Here is a 16,338-nt window from a genome sequence, read left to right as displayed (position 1 = left end):
ATCATGGTGGGAGTCTGTTACAGACCACCCAACCAGGATGAAGAGGCAGATGAAATATTCTATAAGGAGCTGGGAGAAGCCTCAGAATCCCTAGCCCTTGTTCTCGTGGGGGACTTCAACTCGCTGGAAATACAATACAGCTGAGAGGCAACAGCCTCGGAGGCTCCTGGAGTGTGTTGGGGATAACTTCCTGACACAGCTGGTGAGGGAGCTGACTAGGGAAGGTCCTCCGCTGGATCTGTTGTTTGTGAACAGAGAAGGACTTGCGGGGGACGTGACGGTTGGAGGCCGTCTTGGGCACAGTGACCACAAAATGATGGGTTTCGATTCTCAGAGAAGTAAGGAGCGGGGTCAGCAGAACTGCTACATTGGAATTCCGGAGGGCAGACTTTGGCCTGTTTAGGAGACTAGTTGACAGAGTCTCTTGGGAGGCAGTCCTGAAGGGCAAAGGAGCCCAGGAAAGCTGGATGTTGCTCAAGAGGGAAATCTTAAAGGCGCAAGAGCAGGCCGTCCCCATGTGCTGAAAGATGAGCTGGTGGGGAAGAAGACTGACCTGGCTGAATGGAGAGCTTTGGCTGGAATTCAGGAAAAAAAAGGAGAATTTATGACATTTGGAAGAAGGAGCAGGCCACTCATGAGGACTACAAGGATGTCATGAGGTTATGCAGCGAGAAAATTAGAAGGGCCAAAGCCCAACTAGAACTTAATACGGCTATTGCAGTAAAAGACAATAAAAAATGTTTCTATAAATATATTAGCAATAAAAGGACGGATAAGGAAAATCTGCATCATTTGTTGGATGCGGCAGGAAACATAGTGACAAAGGATGAGGAGAAAGCTGAGCTACTTAATGCCTTCCTTGCCTCAGTCTTTAATAATAAGAGCAGTTGTTCTCCGGGTACCCAGCCCCGTAGCTGAATGACAGGGACGGGGAGCAGAATGAAGTGCTCGTAATCCAAGCAGAAATGGTTAGCGACCTGTTGCAGCACTTAGACACACACAAGTCTATGGGGCCAGATGGGATCCACCCCAGGGTGCTGAGAGAGCAGGCAGGAGTGCTCACCAAGCCACTTTCCATCATTTATCATCAGTCCTGGCTAAATGGGGAGGTCCCAGTTAGCAAACGTGGGTTAGCAACCCACAAGAAGGGCTGGAAGGAGGATATGGGCAACTACAGGCCTATCAGTCTGACCTTGGTGCCAGAGAAGGTTATGGAGCAGATCCTCTTGAGTGCCATCACGTGGCACATATAGGACAATGAGGTGATCAGGCCCAGTCAGCATGGGTTCATGAAAGGCAGGTCCTGCTTGACTAACCTGATCTCCTTCTATGACAAGATGACCCGCTTAGTGGATGAGGGACAGGCTGTGGATGTTGTTTACCTGGACTTTAGTAAAGCCTTTGACACCGTTTCCCGCAGCATTCTCCTGGAGAAACTGCTTATGGCTTGGCCGGACGTACACTTTGCTGGTAAAAAACTAGCTGGAGGGAGAGTCCCGAAGAGAGGTGGTGAATGGAGTTAAATCTGGTTGGCGGCCGGTCACAAGTGGTGTTCCCCAGGGCTCAGCATTGGGGCCGGTTCTGTTCAATATCTTTATCAACAATCTGCATGAGGGGATGGAGTGCACCCTCAGTCAGTTTGTAGAGGACACCAAGTTGGGCGGGAGCGTTGATCTGCTTGAGGGTAGGATGGCTCTGCAGAGGGATCTGGACAGGCTGGATCAACAAGACAAGGCCAATGGTATGAGGTTCAACAAGGCCAAGTGCCGGGTCCTGCACTGGGGTCACACCAACTCCATGAACGCTACAGGCTGGGGGCAGAGCGGCTGGAGAGCTGCCCAGGGGAAAAGGACCCTGGGGGTGTTGGTCAACAGCCAGTTGAATATGAGCCAACAGCGTGCCCAGGTGGCCAAGAAGGCCAACAGCTTGTCTCAGGAATAGTGTGGTGAGCAGGACTAGGGCAGTTACCGGCTCTGCGTGAACCTGCTCTGGCAGGGAGGTTGGACTAGATGATCTCCAGAGGTCCCTTCCAACCCCTACCATTCTGTGATTCTGTGATTGTCCCCTTGTACTCAGCACTGGTGCCGTGTCCAGTTTTGGGCACTACACTTCCACTACAGGAAGGACACTGAGGTTCTGGAATGTGTCCAGAGAAGGGCAACGGAGCTGGTGAGAGGTCTGGAGCCCAAGTCTTATGAGGGAGCTGGGGTTGTTCAGCCTGGAGAAAAGGAGGCTGAAGGGAAACCTTATGGCTCTCTACAACTACCTGAAGGGAGGCTGTAGCCAGGGGGATGTCAGTCTCTTCTCCCAAGAACAGACAATAGGACAATAAGAAATGGCCTCAAGTTGCACCAGGGGAGGGTTAGATAGGATATCAGGAAAAAATTATTCACCAAAAGGGTTGGCAAACATTGGAACAGGCTGCCCAGGGAAGTGGTGGAGTCACCATCCCTGGAGGTATTTAAAAGCCGGGCAGACGTGGTGCTGAGGGATATGGGTGAGTGGTGGACTTGGCAGTACGAGGTTAACGGTTGGACTCGATGATCTTAAAGGTCTTTTCCAAACTAAACAATTCTGTGATTCTATGAAAAACTCCCTCCGCTAACCCAGTGTGAATGCCTGTTGGGCTGCTTCACTTTAAGCTGACTGCGAAGTGACATTGTTCAGGCCGATAGGAAGGATGCATACGCTCTTATCTGAAAGCTCTAGGAAGATTTAAGCTCAAGTTCAGTAAAAAAATAAAATCACTTTCCCTGAAATAGTGGCATCCATGCCGGATTTATACTATCTTAAGTAAACCATGCCAACAGCACTGACAACAGCGCAAACAGAGATAAAGTAGGGCGAGGAGCCTTGGTCCTTGGAGCCTTTGCGCTCAGCATGGTGTGGATAAGAGAAGAGCGGGAGCCAAAGCTGACACCTTTCCAGATCCAAACGTCTGCTCAGGGCGGCCGCGGGCAGCCCCAAGTACCCCCTCCTCAGTGCAAGCTCCCTGGGGCACCCGCTCCCACGCAGCAGCCAAGATGCCACAGGGAGCAGGAGCCCGCAGCAGCGTTGCCACCACGTCTGGTGGCCATGTGCACCCAGAGGCACACGTGCTGGTGGCCACAGCTGGAAGCTAGAAGCTCAGGTGCTTCTCCGGGAGCGAAAAGGAACAGGACCGGGACTGATGACAGCCCTTGAACCTGCTGTTGCACAACCCCACAGGCAGCGGCAGCCCCCTGGGACCTGTGTTGGGTGGCCACTCCATCAGCCCTTGCTCCAGGACTGCAGCTCACCTCGGTGCTGCCCTGCCCGTCCCCGGATGATGCAGAGGAGTTAATTCCGACCTTGAATGGACTCCACAAAAGCACTGCATCTTATCAGGCTCTGCTGCCTCCACCAGCACAAACATCTACCCTCACCTTTGCAAATTGCTCCCTGGAGCGGAACTGGAGCATCAGGGTGTGCTCCCAGCACTCTGCAAAGCAGCGGGCTTCACAGGAGGCTGGTGAGCGGCCTTCCAGAAAGGGAGCACTCCAGAAGTCGCGCAGCCGTAGGGAAGCCTCAGCCAGTACATGGACAAGTTCTCTTCTTGCAGAGCAGTGGAGAAGCCACGATGCTTTTCTCGCAGAGCACCCAAAGGGCATCCCGAGCTCAGGAGCTGCTGGGAGCTCCAGCCACGCTCGCGCAGCAGAGAGAGACGCCCGACTGGCACATTCGTCTCCGCAGCATTGCGGACTCTGCACAGCCCCAGCCGGAGGGAGTAGGGCAGTTGGCAGTAAAAACCAGGGAGGGCTGCTATGTGCAGGGCAGACACATTTTTCTCCTCCAAAAATAACATCCACCTCCTCGTGCCCTGCAGCAAGGCCTGCCCGGGCTGGTGGGGAAAGGAAGAGGAAAGCGTCCCAGCACCTGCCACAGCCAAGCACAGGCTGGAAGTGTCGGCAGCACAAAGGGCAGAGCTGCGTTTTGGACGTAGGTGCCGTACCCTGTGTGCGTGTACGTGCTCTTCAGGTGGGCAGCGTCACCTCCACAGCCAAACCTGAGCCTCAGTGCTGTCGGCTCCCCCAGCGCCGTGCATGTTAATTATTCTCAAATCACCGCTACCCTGCCTTGCTCCCAGAGAAGGGACTAAGGTGCATGGAGGAGACCAGCATGTAGTAAATTTCCATATAAGAAAATACATAGGGTGGGGAAACAGGGATGTTTTTCTGTCCCAGGATAAATTCTGATAAATTCTCAGTCCTTTGGCTGCTATGAAATACACGGAGCTCAGGGGTGGCAGAAATCATGAAAACTCCAGTAAGGTGGGAGCTGAGGCATTTTAAACCACCGAAATACTGCATAGTTGCCGGTTCTGTGAGAGGAGAGCTTATTCACCGCTTGTATGTGGCCTTAGAAATAATAATCAAGAATATTCCGGAATGAGCCAACGTTCAAATGACACGCAGCCCGAGGAAATCAGCACTGCAGGTATAATATCCTCACCCCATGCATTACTAACCCAGGGTACATGACAAGGGGCGGGGGAGCCTCTGTGTCTCAGCACAAGTGACTCAATTTATTCGAGCCAACGGCCACCAGAGCCGTGGCCGGAGCCGAAGGGCAGCGCCAGTGTCTCGGTGTTTTAACTCCTGGCACATCATGCCTGGATGCCCAAACGGCCGGCACTGGGGATCTGCCGGTCTGTGAGTCAGCAGAGCCCAGCGGGGGCAGAGGGCGCATTTCCCCCCCAGCTCCCCAGGAGGTGACCAGAGGCGACGGCAGATGGGCTGCAAAGAAACCCTGCCCATCAGCAGAGCCGGTGGGGAGGGAAACCAGGAGACGAGTGCAACCAAGGTGTTTTGCCGTGGCTTACGTTGTCCCCCCTTCTCCAGACGTAACCCAGCCCCCGCTTCCCTGGCCCCGGCTGTAGGGCTCGTGGTGGCGGGGGTCCACCAGCCCTGGCAGCCGGTGGGAGGGCCGGGAGAGGAAGCGCTTTGAAGTGGCTGGCACAGCCGGCTCCGGAGGCAGCGTGCGGAGACTCCCTAATGCGCCAGCCCTTTCAGGGGCAGCCTTGGCACTCAGAGAGATGGCGTGTGAATAGCCAGGACAGCAACAGGAAAAGCACAGCAAAGAAACCCAACAACAGAACTGGGGGGAAATGGCTGGAAGGAAAGTGCTCCCCAAACCTCCAAGCCCAGCTGCGCCAGCCCTGCCAACTCCAGGGGCGCAGGGAGACGGAGGCCAGGATGCAGGGACCCCACTGCCACGGGATGCCCGGGATGGCAGCCCCTGCCCGCCAGACACCCCCTCCCTGCACTGAGCCTTTCAGAAGAGCTTGGCTGCCCCGACCGCCTGCACGTCCAACTTCGGGATGCACAGAGCAGCCTGGGCTCGCCCTGCCTGCAAGGGGGCCGCGTGGCAGGACGGGCGAAGCGTCGTGTCCGACGAGGGGCTGAGCCAGCTCCCACTTGCACGTCTCCATTCCCTGGCCCGCAGGGCTGGGTCTGGCCAAGAACACAGGATAACTTTGGGGCAACTAAGCTGCTCCCCTTTGCCCCGAAGTGGAGGGTATGAGCCCCACGCCGCCCTGGGGATGGAGGCAAGGCAAAGTGGAGATGTATCTGAACTGGAGGTGCTCGGCCACCACAGGGCAGCTGGAGCTCAGGAATGATGCTGTGCTGAGGAGCAGAGAGCAGATTCTCGCTGGCAGGGCTGGCAGAGGCGTGGTAGAGCAGCAGGGAGCAGCCTTGGTGGGACCATGGGCTGGGGCAGAATATGGCAGCATTTATACAGCCAGGAGCATTTATAATCAAGGAGCTTTGGATGCAAAATGACCAGGGGTGCAACGGGGGAAGAGCTCAGCCCAGGACAGGCTACAGTCTCCCATCACACAGGTGGCCTCCCTAAGTGGGTCTGGACACCCCCAAATGGGGATGCATCCCTAAGGGATGGGTGCATTTAAGTGCCACCCACCATTAGAAGCTCCCCCTCCATACCCCAGGGGCTGGGAGGCTGCCAGTGCCAGTGGGATGAAGGTGGGAGCGTGGGCTCAGCCCAGGAGAAGCTGTTCTGAAAGGCCTGGAGCAACGTGAGCATCCTCCTCTGACCTGACCCCAGACCTGCGCTCCCAGCTCGCACCAGTTCCAGCTCCCCGTCCAGGAAGCGGAGGTGGCTGGAAGCATCCGCGGGGCTCCTCCGAGCGGGAAGCAGGGGACAGCAGGGTGGGCTGCTCGGAGGGCCCCTGGTCTGGGTGGCAGCACAGAGAGGTGCTGGAGGAGCATGCTGCGGGCTGGGGGCCGGCCAAGCACCCTCTCACTCTCTCACTCTCTCTCTTTTTCCTCTCTGTGCCTCTCTGCCGGTCGGCTTGCTACATACCTCCTTTCCTACATATTTTCTTGTTGGGCTTTCGGGTGCATTCCTTGGAAATCCGTTTTACTGTAAAATGAATAAAAGACTACAAAATAACAGGAGGCTCCACTGGCGGGAGTGGGCATGCAATCACAACCACGCTGCCACCCTCCTCCCGCCGCCCCGGGACCGCGGGAGGTGGGGAGGGAGCGCCGCCGTGGGAGGAAAACTCTGGGCCAGCCGTGCTGGGCGGGAAGGAAGGCATGATGCATCCCATGGCCAAGGGCCCCAGGGACAGAGGAGCGGGGCCAGCCAGCCTGATGGAAGCCACCAGCCTGCCAGGCTGCTCTGCCGTGTGCAGCAGACCCGCTGCGGGTCCCTTCCAGCCCGCCGAAAATCCCTGGGGGCTCCCGTTGCGGTGAGGCTGGGGCGGGCGCTGCCTCCTATGCCCTCTACTTACAGTTCAGGCGGGATCCCCTACAAAGGAAAAGGTTAGATGAGGAGGCACTTGGCGCCGCTCAGCCTCACCCCAACGGGACTGTGCCCCGCGGGTCCCCGGCCCCCGGGCTCATCGCTCTGCCACCATCTGGGAGCAGCCAAGCGACACGCCTGTCGGTGCCCCCAACCTCCCGTCCGTACCAGGGCCCAGAAAAGGGCTCCGCGGTCCCTTCCTTGCTGGAGCATCTCCCCAGTGAGAGGCAGAGAGTGTTCCTCCCAGCCACAGCCCACTCCCACAACTAGCGCATGGACCTGGGGAGGGTGGGAAGGGGGGAGGAAGGACAAACCCGAACCAACTCAAGACAGAACCTGGCACTCGGCGCCTGGGGAGCACAAACCAGCTTGTCGCTCTGTGGATCTGCGGTCAGAGAGTCGGATTCAGATTTAGCAACACAAGAGAGGAACCCGTGACAATGCCATGGAGGTGGAGGAGGGGGGGGACCAGGAGGCGTGGAGGAGCAGGAGCACGCGAGACAGAGATGGCAGCTGAGGGCAAGAGGGCGAGCTGCGTGGCCAGAGAAAGCTTTCCACAAACAGACGGCATGCTGCAGGGTCCACAACCACATGCTTCAAACACAACACCCAGGTGAGATCAACCACTGCTGGGGCGGGGGGGGACACGCACCCCCCCCCCGCCCTTCTGCAGGCACCCCGGCGGGCACTCACCATCCTCCGTGGGGATGTAGATGTTGAGGTACAGACAGTCCTCGTTGGGGTCCTGGATGTACGTGGCCACGATATCCAAATTGGAGGTAAACCAGATGGGCAGCATGATCTCGGGAACGGCGTTGTGGATGTTCTGGGGGCAGACCGGTGAGAAGTGGGTAGCGTTCCTGATGCCCGACCAAGACGGCGGTGGCTCGGGGGGCATGAACCTCTTCTCCCCGACAGGTGGGGCGGCATAAGGCACCCCCAGGTACTGGTCCACGGGCCCCAGGATCTCGCTGGGCAGTGGCACTCGCACCCCCCGTAGCTTCCCATAGTGCGTGTTGACAGTTGGCGAGTAGACCTGGCCCTCCATCCGCACAACCACCGAGGCGAAGCTCAGGACCCAGAGGGTGAGACGCAGGTCCCAGCCGGCCACCAGCTCAGGCACTTGAAGAACGGGGGGCAAGAGAGGGCTTCTCCAGAGTATCAGCCACATCGTCCGGGAGGAGCAGCACTAACATCCAGGCCTGAAGCTCCTGGGTGAGGACTCAGGGCATCCCCATCATGCCAAGGCTCCAATTTGCCCACTGGGAACAGACGGAGCAGGAGAGCCGGAAGTCAGGAGCACACAGCCCAGCCACACCTTCTGCTGGGTGAGTCGGGAGCACGGATGCAGGGAGATGTGCCACCGCTCCTCACAGCCTGCCAGCTGCCCACTGCTGCCCGCCTGCCAACAGCCTGGCTCGGAGGGGACTGCTGATACTGTGGAGAGATGGAGGGAATTAACAGCAGACTTGCTCTGGGAAGAGGCAAAGTGGTGCAGCGCATTAGGAGCCAGGATCCCTGGGCAGATCCCTGGGCACAACTGCTCGGTGGCTCTGCCGCCACCCAGGCAGGCAGCTCTGGGAGTAGGCAAGCGTGGGCAGCACAAGTAGAGCCACACACAGACACTGTCTGCGTCTGTCCAGCCCTGCAGAGCCTGTCCCCAGAGCTCAGGGGCCAGCCTGGCCCCTCCCCTGCCTGAGTGAGCCCTACAGCCCCCCTGTGCCCTTGCCAGATGCTGCAGGAGGGTACAAGCTGCAGATTACAGGTGCCAAGAGAAGCAAGACAGTGTCACTTCCCTGGCACTGTCCCTCCCCACAAGGAACCTGTCGGGCACCGCTGTTGCATAGTGTGGCCCCTGCACAAGAACCCAATGGCACCTCTCCCCCCCTGCCCGAACTGGAGCTGCCCGCGCTCCCACACCGTGCATCTCACCTTGGCTCCAGCCCAGCATCCCTCCCCTGTCCGAGTGTCACCACCCAGCAAAGGAGACACACGTGTCCTACCCAGACGCCCATCTCGCCCGCCCACGCGCCCTCCAGCCACCTTTCTCCCTCCACGTGCCGCTGGCTGACGTGGCGAGACCTTACACCCAAGCCAGAGGTGCTGGGCGGGCAGGATGGGAACAGCCGGAGCGCTTCTGGTCAGCATCCCCCCTGCGCCATCCCCGCGGCCTCCCTGCCGCCCGAGCAAGCCCCGGGGGAGGCAGAGCTCTGCTACCGCGTCCCCACATTGGGCTGCGGGCAGGGGTGGGGGGACAGCAGATGTGGCAGCCCCCCGTGGGCCCCACGGGGGAGGGAGGGAGCTGCAGGCAGGCAGCGGCTGCAGATGGGGACCTGCGGATGTATGTCAGTGAGCAGAGCTCCTGCGCCAAGGAGCCCTTGCTGGAGGCTGTGTGGATTTTCAGTGCTCTGCCCTTCACCTCCCCGCACCGCCTGCCGCATTCAGGGCTTATGTAAGTGAAAAGCCCACCCCCCCCCAGCCTGCCCCCACCAACACCGCTGCTCCCGGGGGGAGCGGGGCAAGGGGAGCTGCGGAGGCTGGGCTCGCCCGGTGCTCGCCCTCAGCCCACAAAGAGCAGCATCAGCTCCAGGCCCGCTCCGCACCTTGGCTGGCGGCTTTGCAGAGCGGTCCCCGCTAAAAGGCACTGCTTGGTGGCGGGTCAGGGGATGCTCATCCTGCCTCAGCCACGCATCCCTACCCTGCGAGAGACGGCAGCGGTGGCGAGGCACCTCCATTTTGCCCCAGAGCATCCTTCCATGCCCACCTGGTAAATCTCTCCCAAGCTCAAAGGGGAGTGGAGCTGCCTTGGAATTATTGGAGCACAAAATAAGGGCTGTACGCAGATGGGAGCATGCGGCTCTGGTGGAGGCTCAGCTGGGCAGGGACTCCACAAATGGAGAACACCTCGTCCAACGAGGAAAATCCGCAGGAAAAAAAAAAACAAACAAAACAAACCCAAAAAAAACCCACGGAGGGCGTCTCAAATCTGCACTGCACATGTGCAGGCAATTCACTGCTGGTCATTAAGGAAATGGGCCCATGCTGTGCCTGCCCTCCTGATATGCCCAGGGAACACAGCGCGCTCAGAAATCAGGGGATGACAGGCATAATAAGAAACACTCAGCCTGGAAAATCATTTTACTGCATCCAGCCCACCTGAGCAGCGAGGCCTCACAGAGCTGGGCATGGCAGGTACATCTCCAGAGCCCACGGAGGGACCAGAGGTAATGCCAGACAAGGAAGGTGGTACAAACGATGGGGAGAAGCAGCCAGACCTACTGTCCCATCCACGGCACAGGGAAGACCTGAGGGCTGAGCTGAGCCCATCACCTCCCCGCATCATTCCCCTCTGCCTCCTCCTGCCCCACTGGGCAGTGACAGAAACACAGCCGGCAGGAGCACGATGCTGCCAAAGCCTAAAAAACAAATGGTGTATCGAGGGACAGAAATACAGCCGAGGCACCCAGAGACCGCAAGATCTGCTCTGCCCCACAGCTGCTGGAGCTGCCTCTGCAGCGAAATGCCTCAGCTGCCCTGCTCTGTCTTCAGCTCCAAAAGAAAACCCTCATTCAGCTCATATTCACAGAATCACACAGAATCACAGAATGGTTCGGGTTGGAAGGGACCTTAAAGATCATCTAGTTCCAACCCCCTGCCCTGGGCAGGGACACCTCCCACCAGACCAGGTTGCTCAAAGCCCCGTCCAACCTGGCCTTGAACACCTCCAGGGATGGGGCAGCCACAGCTTCTCTGGGCGACCTGTTCCAGTGTCTCACCACCCTCACAGCAAAGAATTTCTTCCTGATATCCAATCTAAATCTCCCCTCCTTCAGTTTGAAGCCATTACCCCGTGCCCTATCATTACACTCCCTGATCCAGAGTCCCTCCTCATCCTTCCTGTAGGCCCCCTTCAGGGACTGGAAGGGGCTCTAAGGTCTCCCTGGAGCCTTCTCTTCTCCAGGTTGAACAACCCCAGCTCTCTCAGCCTGTCATTCCTTGCAGCAATGCTCCTCCTTCAGCAGAGAACTGACCTTTGCCTAGCAGTGACACCCCAAGGGCGCAATTACGGGCCAAAGCAGCCCAAACTTGCAATCCCAAGTAGGGTCTCAAAGGTGCTTCAGACCCCCTGCTCTGGCTGACATTGCTGGAAAGCGCATCAACCAGGGAAAATCTTCCGCTCACGTTCCTTTGGGTACCATGGGTTAGGATAAAGCCAAATTATTAATGACTGTCACATCTAATTTGCATGACTGGAAGCTACAGGCGGCTTCCAGTCTTTATGATAGTGCCCACGACTCCCTGCAGAGCCGTTTCAACTGACCTGTCATCGTTTTTCCTTCTGCACGCCACAGCCCTGCCAGCGGTGGCTTACCAGCTGATTCCCCGACTCGAGAGCTTCCTTGGGGCTGCAGCTGCACGCCGCCATGGGCATCGCTGCTCCACCAATTCCTCCAGCCAAGCCATTTCACGCCGCCAGGCAGCGCTGCACTGCAGCCCGCAGCCGCCCGGCTGGGCTGCGCACCCCGGTCACTGCAAAACGAGGGCTGAATTCACCACCCACTTCGCGTCCTTCGAGTGGCCGCACACCCGGCCTTACCACCCTGTCCCGCCACAACGAGGAATCTCTTTTTCCAAAACACAGCCAAAAATGAGCTGCTTGCTACAGCTCCTCAGAATTGTTACGACGATATTCCTTTGGGTTTTTGTTTAATCCTCGTCCGTGGTTCTTTTAGTAGCTTTTAAAAACCATGGAAATCTGAAGACAAAAAAAACATAAGCTAAGATAGAATTAAAGTTCCCAGTACATATCCTTAACTTAGAAAAAATGATGCTGCGGGACTTGCAACTGTCTCCAATTATGAGGTTTATGAAGCATCGGGCATAGAGAGGAGTTACATGAGCGATAGCCAAACACGTCCAGATATGGAGCTGCACAGGCGAGACCCAGCAGCCCTAAGGTTACCCTGGAGAGCCACAATGCCTCAACGCTCAAATCCAGATCACAGTATTTTAACATTTGTAATTCCACATTTGGTTCTATCCTTTTTTAAAGACTTTTTCCCTCCTCCATCTGCCCATGTCCCTGCAGCACAGAATAAAGGCACTCAAACAATCTCAGCGACACGCTCCTGAGCCTTCCGATGTTTGTCTTGTTTTTCAATTACAATCCCAAAAAAATGATGCAAACCCTAAATCTGGAATTCCCTGGGTTTCAAATGCCTCATTTGGGATGATTACAATACCCCCGTAACACATCTTATGCCCTCGTATTGCTGTTCTGTGCTCTGTGCTTTCTGCTGTGACTTTGTGTTAACATAACATTTAGGATGGGAATTTAGCCTTAATTTAATATTGACAAACTGCCATGAAAGCCTGAGCTCAGCCCCCTTCACCGGGGGCTGTTGCATGCGCCTTGCATCGCTGCCTGCTGCCTCAACAGCTCTTAAGCATCCCCTTGGTCTTTCAAAGCATGCAAAAAGACCGAGAGATCCGAGAAAGGACATTTTGTTCAGGGAAGCGATTCCCCTCGCATCCCATGGGAGGTGGGAGCAAAACATCCCCAGTTTTGCCGCCTACAGTGCTGCCGTTCTTCCCTCCGGCAGCGAAGCCAAACGCATCCCCCAGTGAAGATGGCTGCTGCCTCCCTGCAGCCCCACGCCAGGAGGAGCCGTGCCAGCCAACTGGAAGAGAAACTGGGCCGAGCTGGGCAGATACGGCCAAACTGGAGATGCTCAGACGAGCGCACGGCGAGGAGCCGGGAGGATAAAGACACCGCAGGCATCCCAGGTCGCTCTGCCAGACCGCTGGTGGGGCAAGCGGAGGAAGTGAGACTGCTAGCTGTTAGGGATGTTATTCATGTGCTTTGGAAAACAAACGCTCTATCGGTATTTCCACGGCCGTGCTGTCTGCCAGACGGCTCCCTCCTCAACAAGGAGACGCTCTCCATGGAAACCTGGGCAGGCGGGATCCTCTGGAAGCCTCCCTCGCAGATGCAGAGTCAGGCGTCTCAACACCAGCCAGACGAGCCGGATCCACACCTTCCCTGGCAGGCAGCCAAGGACAGGCGAGCAGGCAGCCCGCCCTCATATCGGACCCTTCGTCGGGGTCCAGCCTCCTGCCCCTGAGCGCTCAGGCTGACCCAATCCCAAGCTCATCACATTGATGCTGTGGCTCTACGTCCCGTGTGGTCCAGAGCCAGGACAGACCGGGGCCTCAAACCGCCCAGCTGGCATGGATGGATGATCTCCCAACAGCAAGCGGACGGGACGTCCCACAGCACCCTCTGGCCACTCTGCCTTGCGCAGCTCTGCTCACCATCTGACCCTGTTGTATCACGATGAGAGGTAGCTGGGGGCCAGCCCATGCACCCCAGCACAGACGTGCAGGTGGCAAGCAGCACGAGAAACCTCTGCCTCCTCTTCCCCAGGGCGAGGGAGGTCCAAAGCTTTCCCCCCAGCCTGTGCTCCAGGACCTCAGGCTGATGCCCAGCTCTCAGGCAGCACCTGCCAGATGCGCTCCCCACTGTGCAAGCTGCTCTCCTCTGCCGGGTAGCGACCCTGGCTCTCACCAGCCCCCAGACCCATCCCACCTGGCCTGCAACGCTGCAAGAAAGACCATAGGAAACCCTGGGGAACACAGAAGCTGCAGCCCAATTGGACTGACATGCTTATGCCCGTGAGTCCTGGTGGCTCCTGAAGAGCATCCCTCTGCCAGAAGGTCTCAGCTCACACCCTCTGATGCTTGTGGCCTGGATCAATGGGCTGCATCAAAAGAAGCGTGGCCAGCAGATCCAGAGAGGGGATTCTCCCCCTCTACTCTGCTCTCCTGAGACCCCACCTGGAGTACTGTGTCCAGCTCTGGAGCTCTCAGCACAAGAAGGACATGGACCTGTTGGAGCAGGGCCAGAGGAGGCCACGAAGGTGATCCAAGGGCTGGAGCCCCTCTGCTATGAGGACAGGCTGAGAGAGTTGGGGGGGTTCAGCCTGGAGAAGAGAAGGCTCCGGGGAGACCTTCCAGCCCCTTCCAGTCCCTGAAGGGGGCCTACAGGAAGGATGGGGAGGGGCTGTTGGCAAGGGCATGTAGCGATAGGACGAGGGGCAATGGTTTTAAACTAGAGCAGGGAGGGTTTAGATGAGACACTAGGAAGAAGTTCTTTCCACTGAGGGTGGTGAGACACTGGCCCAGGTTGCCCAGAGAGGTGGTGGAGGCCCCATCCCTGGAGACATTCAAGGCCAGGCTGGATGAGGCTCTGAGCAACCTGATCTAGTTGAAGATGTCCCTGCTGACTGCAGGGGGGTTGGACTAGATGGCCTTTAGAGGTCCCTTCCAACCCAACACATTCTATTCTATGATTCTATGAATGCTTGAGGATAATACTACAGAGAAAAGTTGGTGGTTACATGCTATGGATTGTGCCCAGTGGGTCTTTCTGACCCACCCCACATTACCCATCTGTGCCACAGGCAGATGTTTCCCAGTTCCACAGCACTATGGGAACAATTCCCCTGACTTCAGGTCCATCACAGAGCTGATGCACAGTAATAGAGGGTTACAAATGGCTCACTGGTTACAGTGAAAGCGGACAAGTAGGGTTTCAGAAAGGTCTGCCCTGCTGCTGCTACTGCACTGCTTTTCCATGAATGACCTAAATGACAGAACAGAGTATGTTTTAAACTCTGCACATGACACCCAGCACTTCGGAGGCCAGGACAGGAATTTGACACATTCCAAACAGATTGGGGAAAGGGCTGAGAGATGATGGGCAGGGCTGTAAGCCATTGGGAGGTAAAAAACTGCACAAACAGACCACGGAAGAAAAGACAGCAGTGCTTCTGCCAGAAGGGTCATAAGGGCTACAGGGGAGTACAAACTGAACGTGAGCCAGCATGTCATTGCCACAAAAAAAGGCAAATACAGGAGGATGTGTGAAAGGCCAGCTTATAAAGACACATGAAGTAATTACTTTGCTCTCCTTTCCGCTCATAAAGGCACATCAAGTAATTATACCGTTCTCCTCCAGAGAACCAGTTCATTCCCCAAAAGATTTGGACCAACTAAGAGAGGCCACGGGAGACCAGCAAGACCACCAAAAAGCCTTGGACAAAAGCTTGGATGAGCGAGACTAGTCTAGACAGGACAAGTCAGAGGACACAGTTTTATAACATGTAAAGGCCACTGCGAAAAAAAGGTCAGAACAGTTTGACATTCATCTCTGTGCTAGGTAGGAGACATGTTCGTATTAAGAAAGGAGAGTAAAGTGTACATCAGGAAAAGTTGAAGTGCCCCGTGCATACCTGCAAAGGGCACTACATGGCGGGTGGATGGACTAAGTGACCCCTCATCACCCCTTCCGGCCCGGTCTCCTACACTTCTCATTACCCTGACTGGCATCTCTGTCTCTGCCCTCATTCATTCAGCATTTGTCACCATCTGGGCACACTACAACCACCTTGGCCGTGAAGCCTTCAGCATTTAGGATGCTCTGACAGAGCAGAACACTTAGGAGGCTTCCCAGCACCGTGGAGCCCATCACGTCTGTTCTCCACTCTCCAGACATCTCCCCCAGAGTCTGGTGCCCCCCATCGCACTCTTCTTCTAGAGGGACATCTGCAGCACCTCCAATATCTACGCACCACAATCACTCTGGCAGGACAGAAAGAAAAACAGTCACAAACCTCACCCTCATTTGCTTCAAGTTCAAGATACATCCCTGTGACTTGCCTTTCCTAACCCCTACCCACAGCACCACCAATATTTAAAGCAAGCTGAACGTCAGAAGCCTATGAGACACTCCACTGCACATCCTTTGCCCTGGGGAGAGGATGAGAGACCGTGTGAGAAGTGTCAGTTAAGTTCCTCAGTGCTGCAAGAACATATGTGGGACAGAAGCTCTTTAACAACCCCCAGACACGTGCCAAGATCCTTGAGAGCTCCCATTCAGAACAGAAGAATGTTACCCAAAATCCCTAAAACCAGACAATTTCAAGTGCCACTTCCACTGCGGTGCCAATGGCCTCCTGCTGCAGCACGTCCTGTCCCCATTTGCTCCATGGCCTTTAACAAGTTCTTCATGAAGGAGCCAAGCCTGCCCTGGGAAGGACACCAGGGGCAAAGCAGACCTTTCCCTTGCCCACACTTCAGCCTTTCCAGACATTTTTGGTGTTGAATGCCAGCACAGCACACTGTTCGATGCCTGGCTCCAGAAGACACACAACCCAGCAGGTGAGATAGCCTGGCTCATTTCCAACTCCTGTTTAGCATCAAAAGCTCAAAAAAATACAGGAGGTTTCTCAGTGTCACTGAGCTGAGACTGGCAATGCTGCGGAAGGACAGCCAGTGAGCACTGCAGCAAGGACAGTGTTGGGGTCAGCACCCAATACTGCCGACGCAAGCAGAGGGTGGCCTCTATAGAAGACCCAAGGACAACCATGCTTGAAAGCCTGGGCTCTTTTGGAGTGGGCTACCTGCTCACCTTGAGCTGGTCTAGATTTCGACTGACCTTCCCACTCACTGCTTCCCGGGAGTCTGGTGGAAAGCTGAGGCAGGGCCACG

General features: G+C 56.5%; 1 protein-coding gene across 2 annotated transcripts in view; it reads right to left on the bottom strand.

Moving 5' to 3' along the window:
- The window catches only part of NLGN3 (neuroligin 3), a 51,052-nt gene that overhangs the window by 22,186 nt on the left and 12,528 nt on the right, over nt 1-16,338 (bottom strand). For both annotated transcript variants that reach the window (XM_054215230.1, XM_054215231.1), the window contains exon 2: nt 7,480-8,223. In XM_054215230.1, coding sequence (XP_054071205.1) covers nt 7,480-7,957 — 478 coding nt within the window. In that variant the 5' untranslated portion in view covers nt 7,958-8,223. The remainder of the gene's footprint in view (nt 1-7,479; nt 8,224-16,338) is intronic.

The sequence above is a fragment of the Rissa tridactyla genome, chromosome 9 (assembly GCF_028500815.1).
Source record: "Rissa tridactyla isolate bRisTri1 chromosome 9, bRisTri1.patW.cur.20221130, whole genome shotgun sequence".
Lineage (NCBI taxonomy): Eukaryota > Metazoa > Chordata > Aves > Charadriiformes > Laridae > Rissa > Rissa tridactyla.
This window is presented reverse-complemented; position numbering and strand designations above follow the sequence as displayed.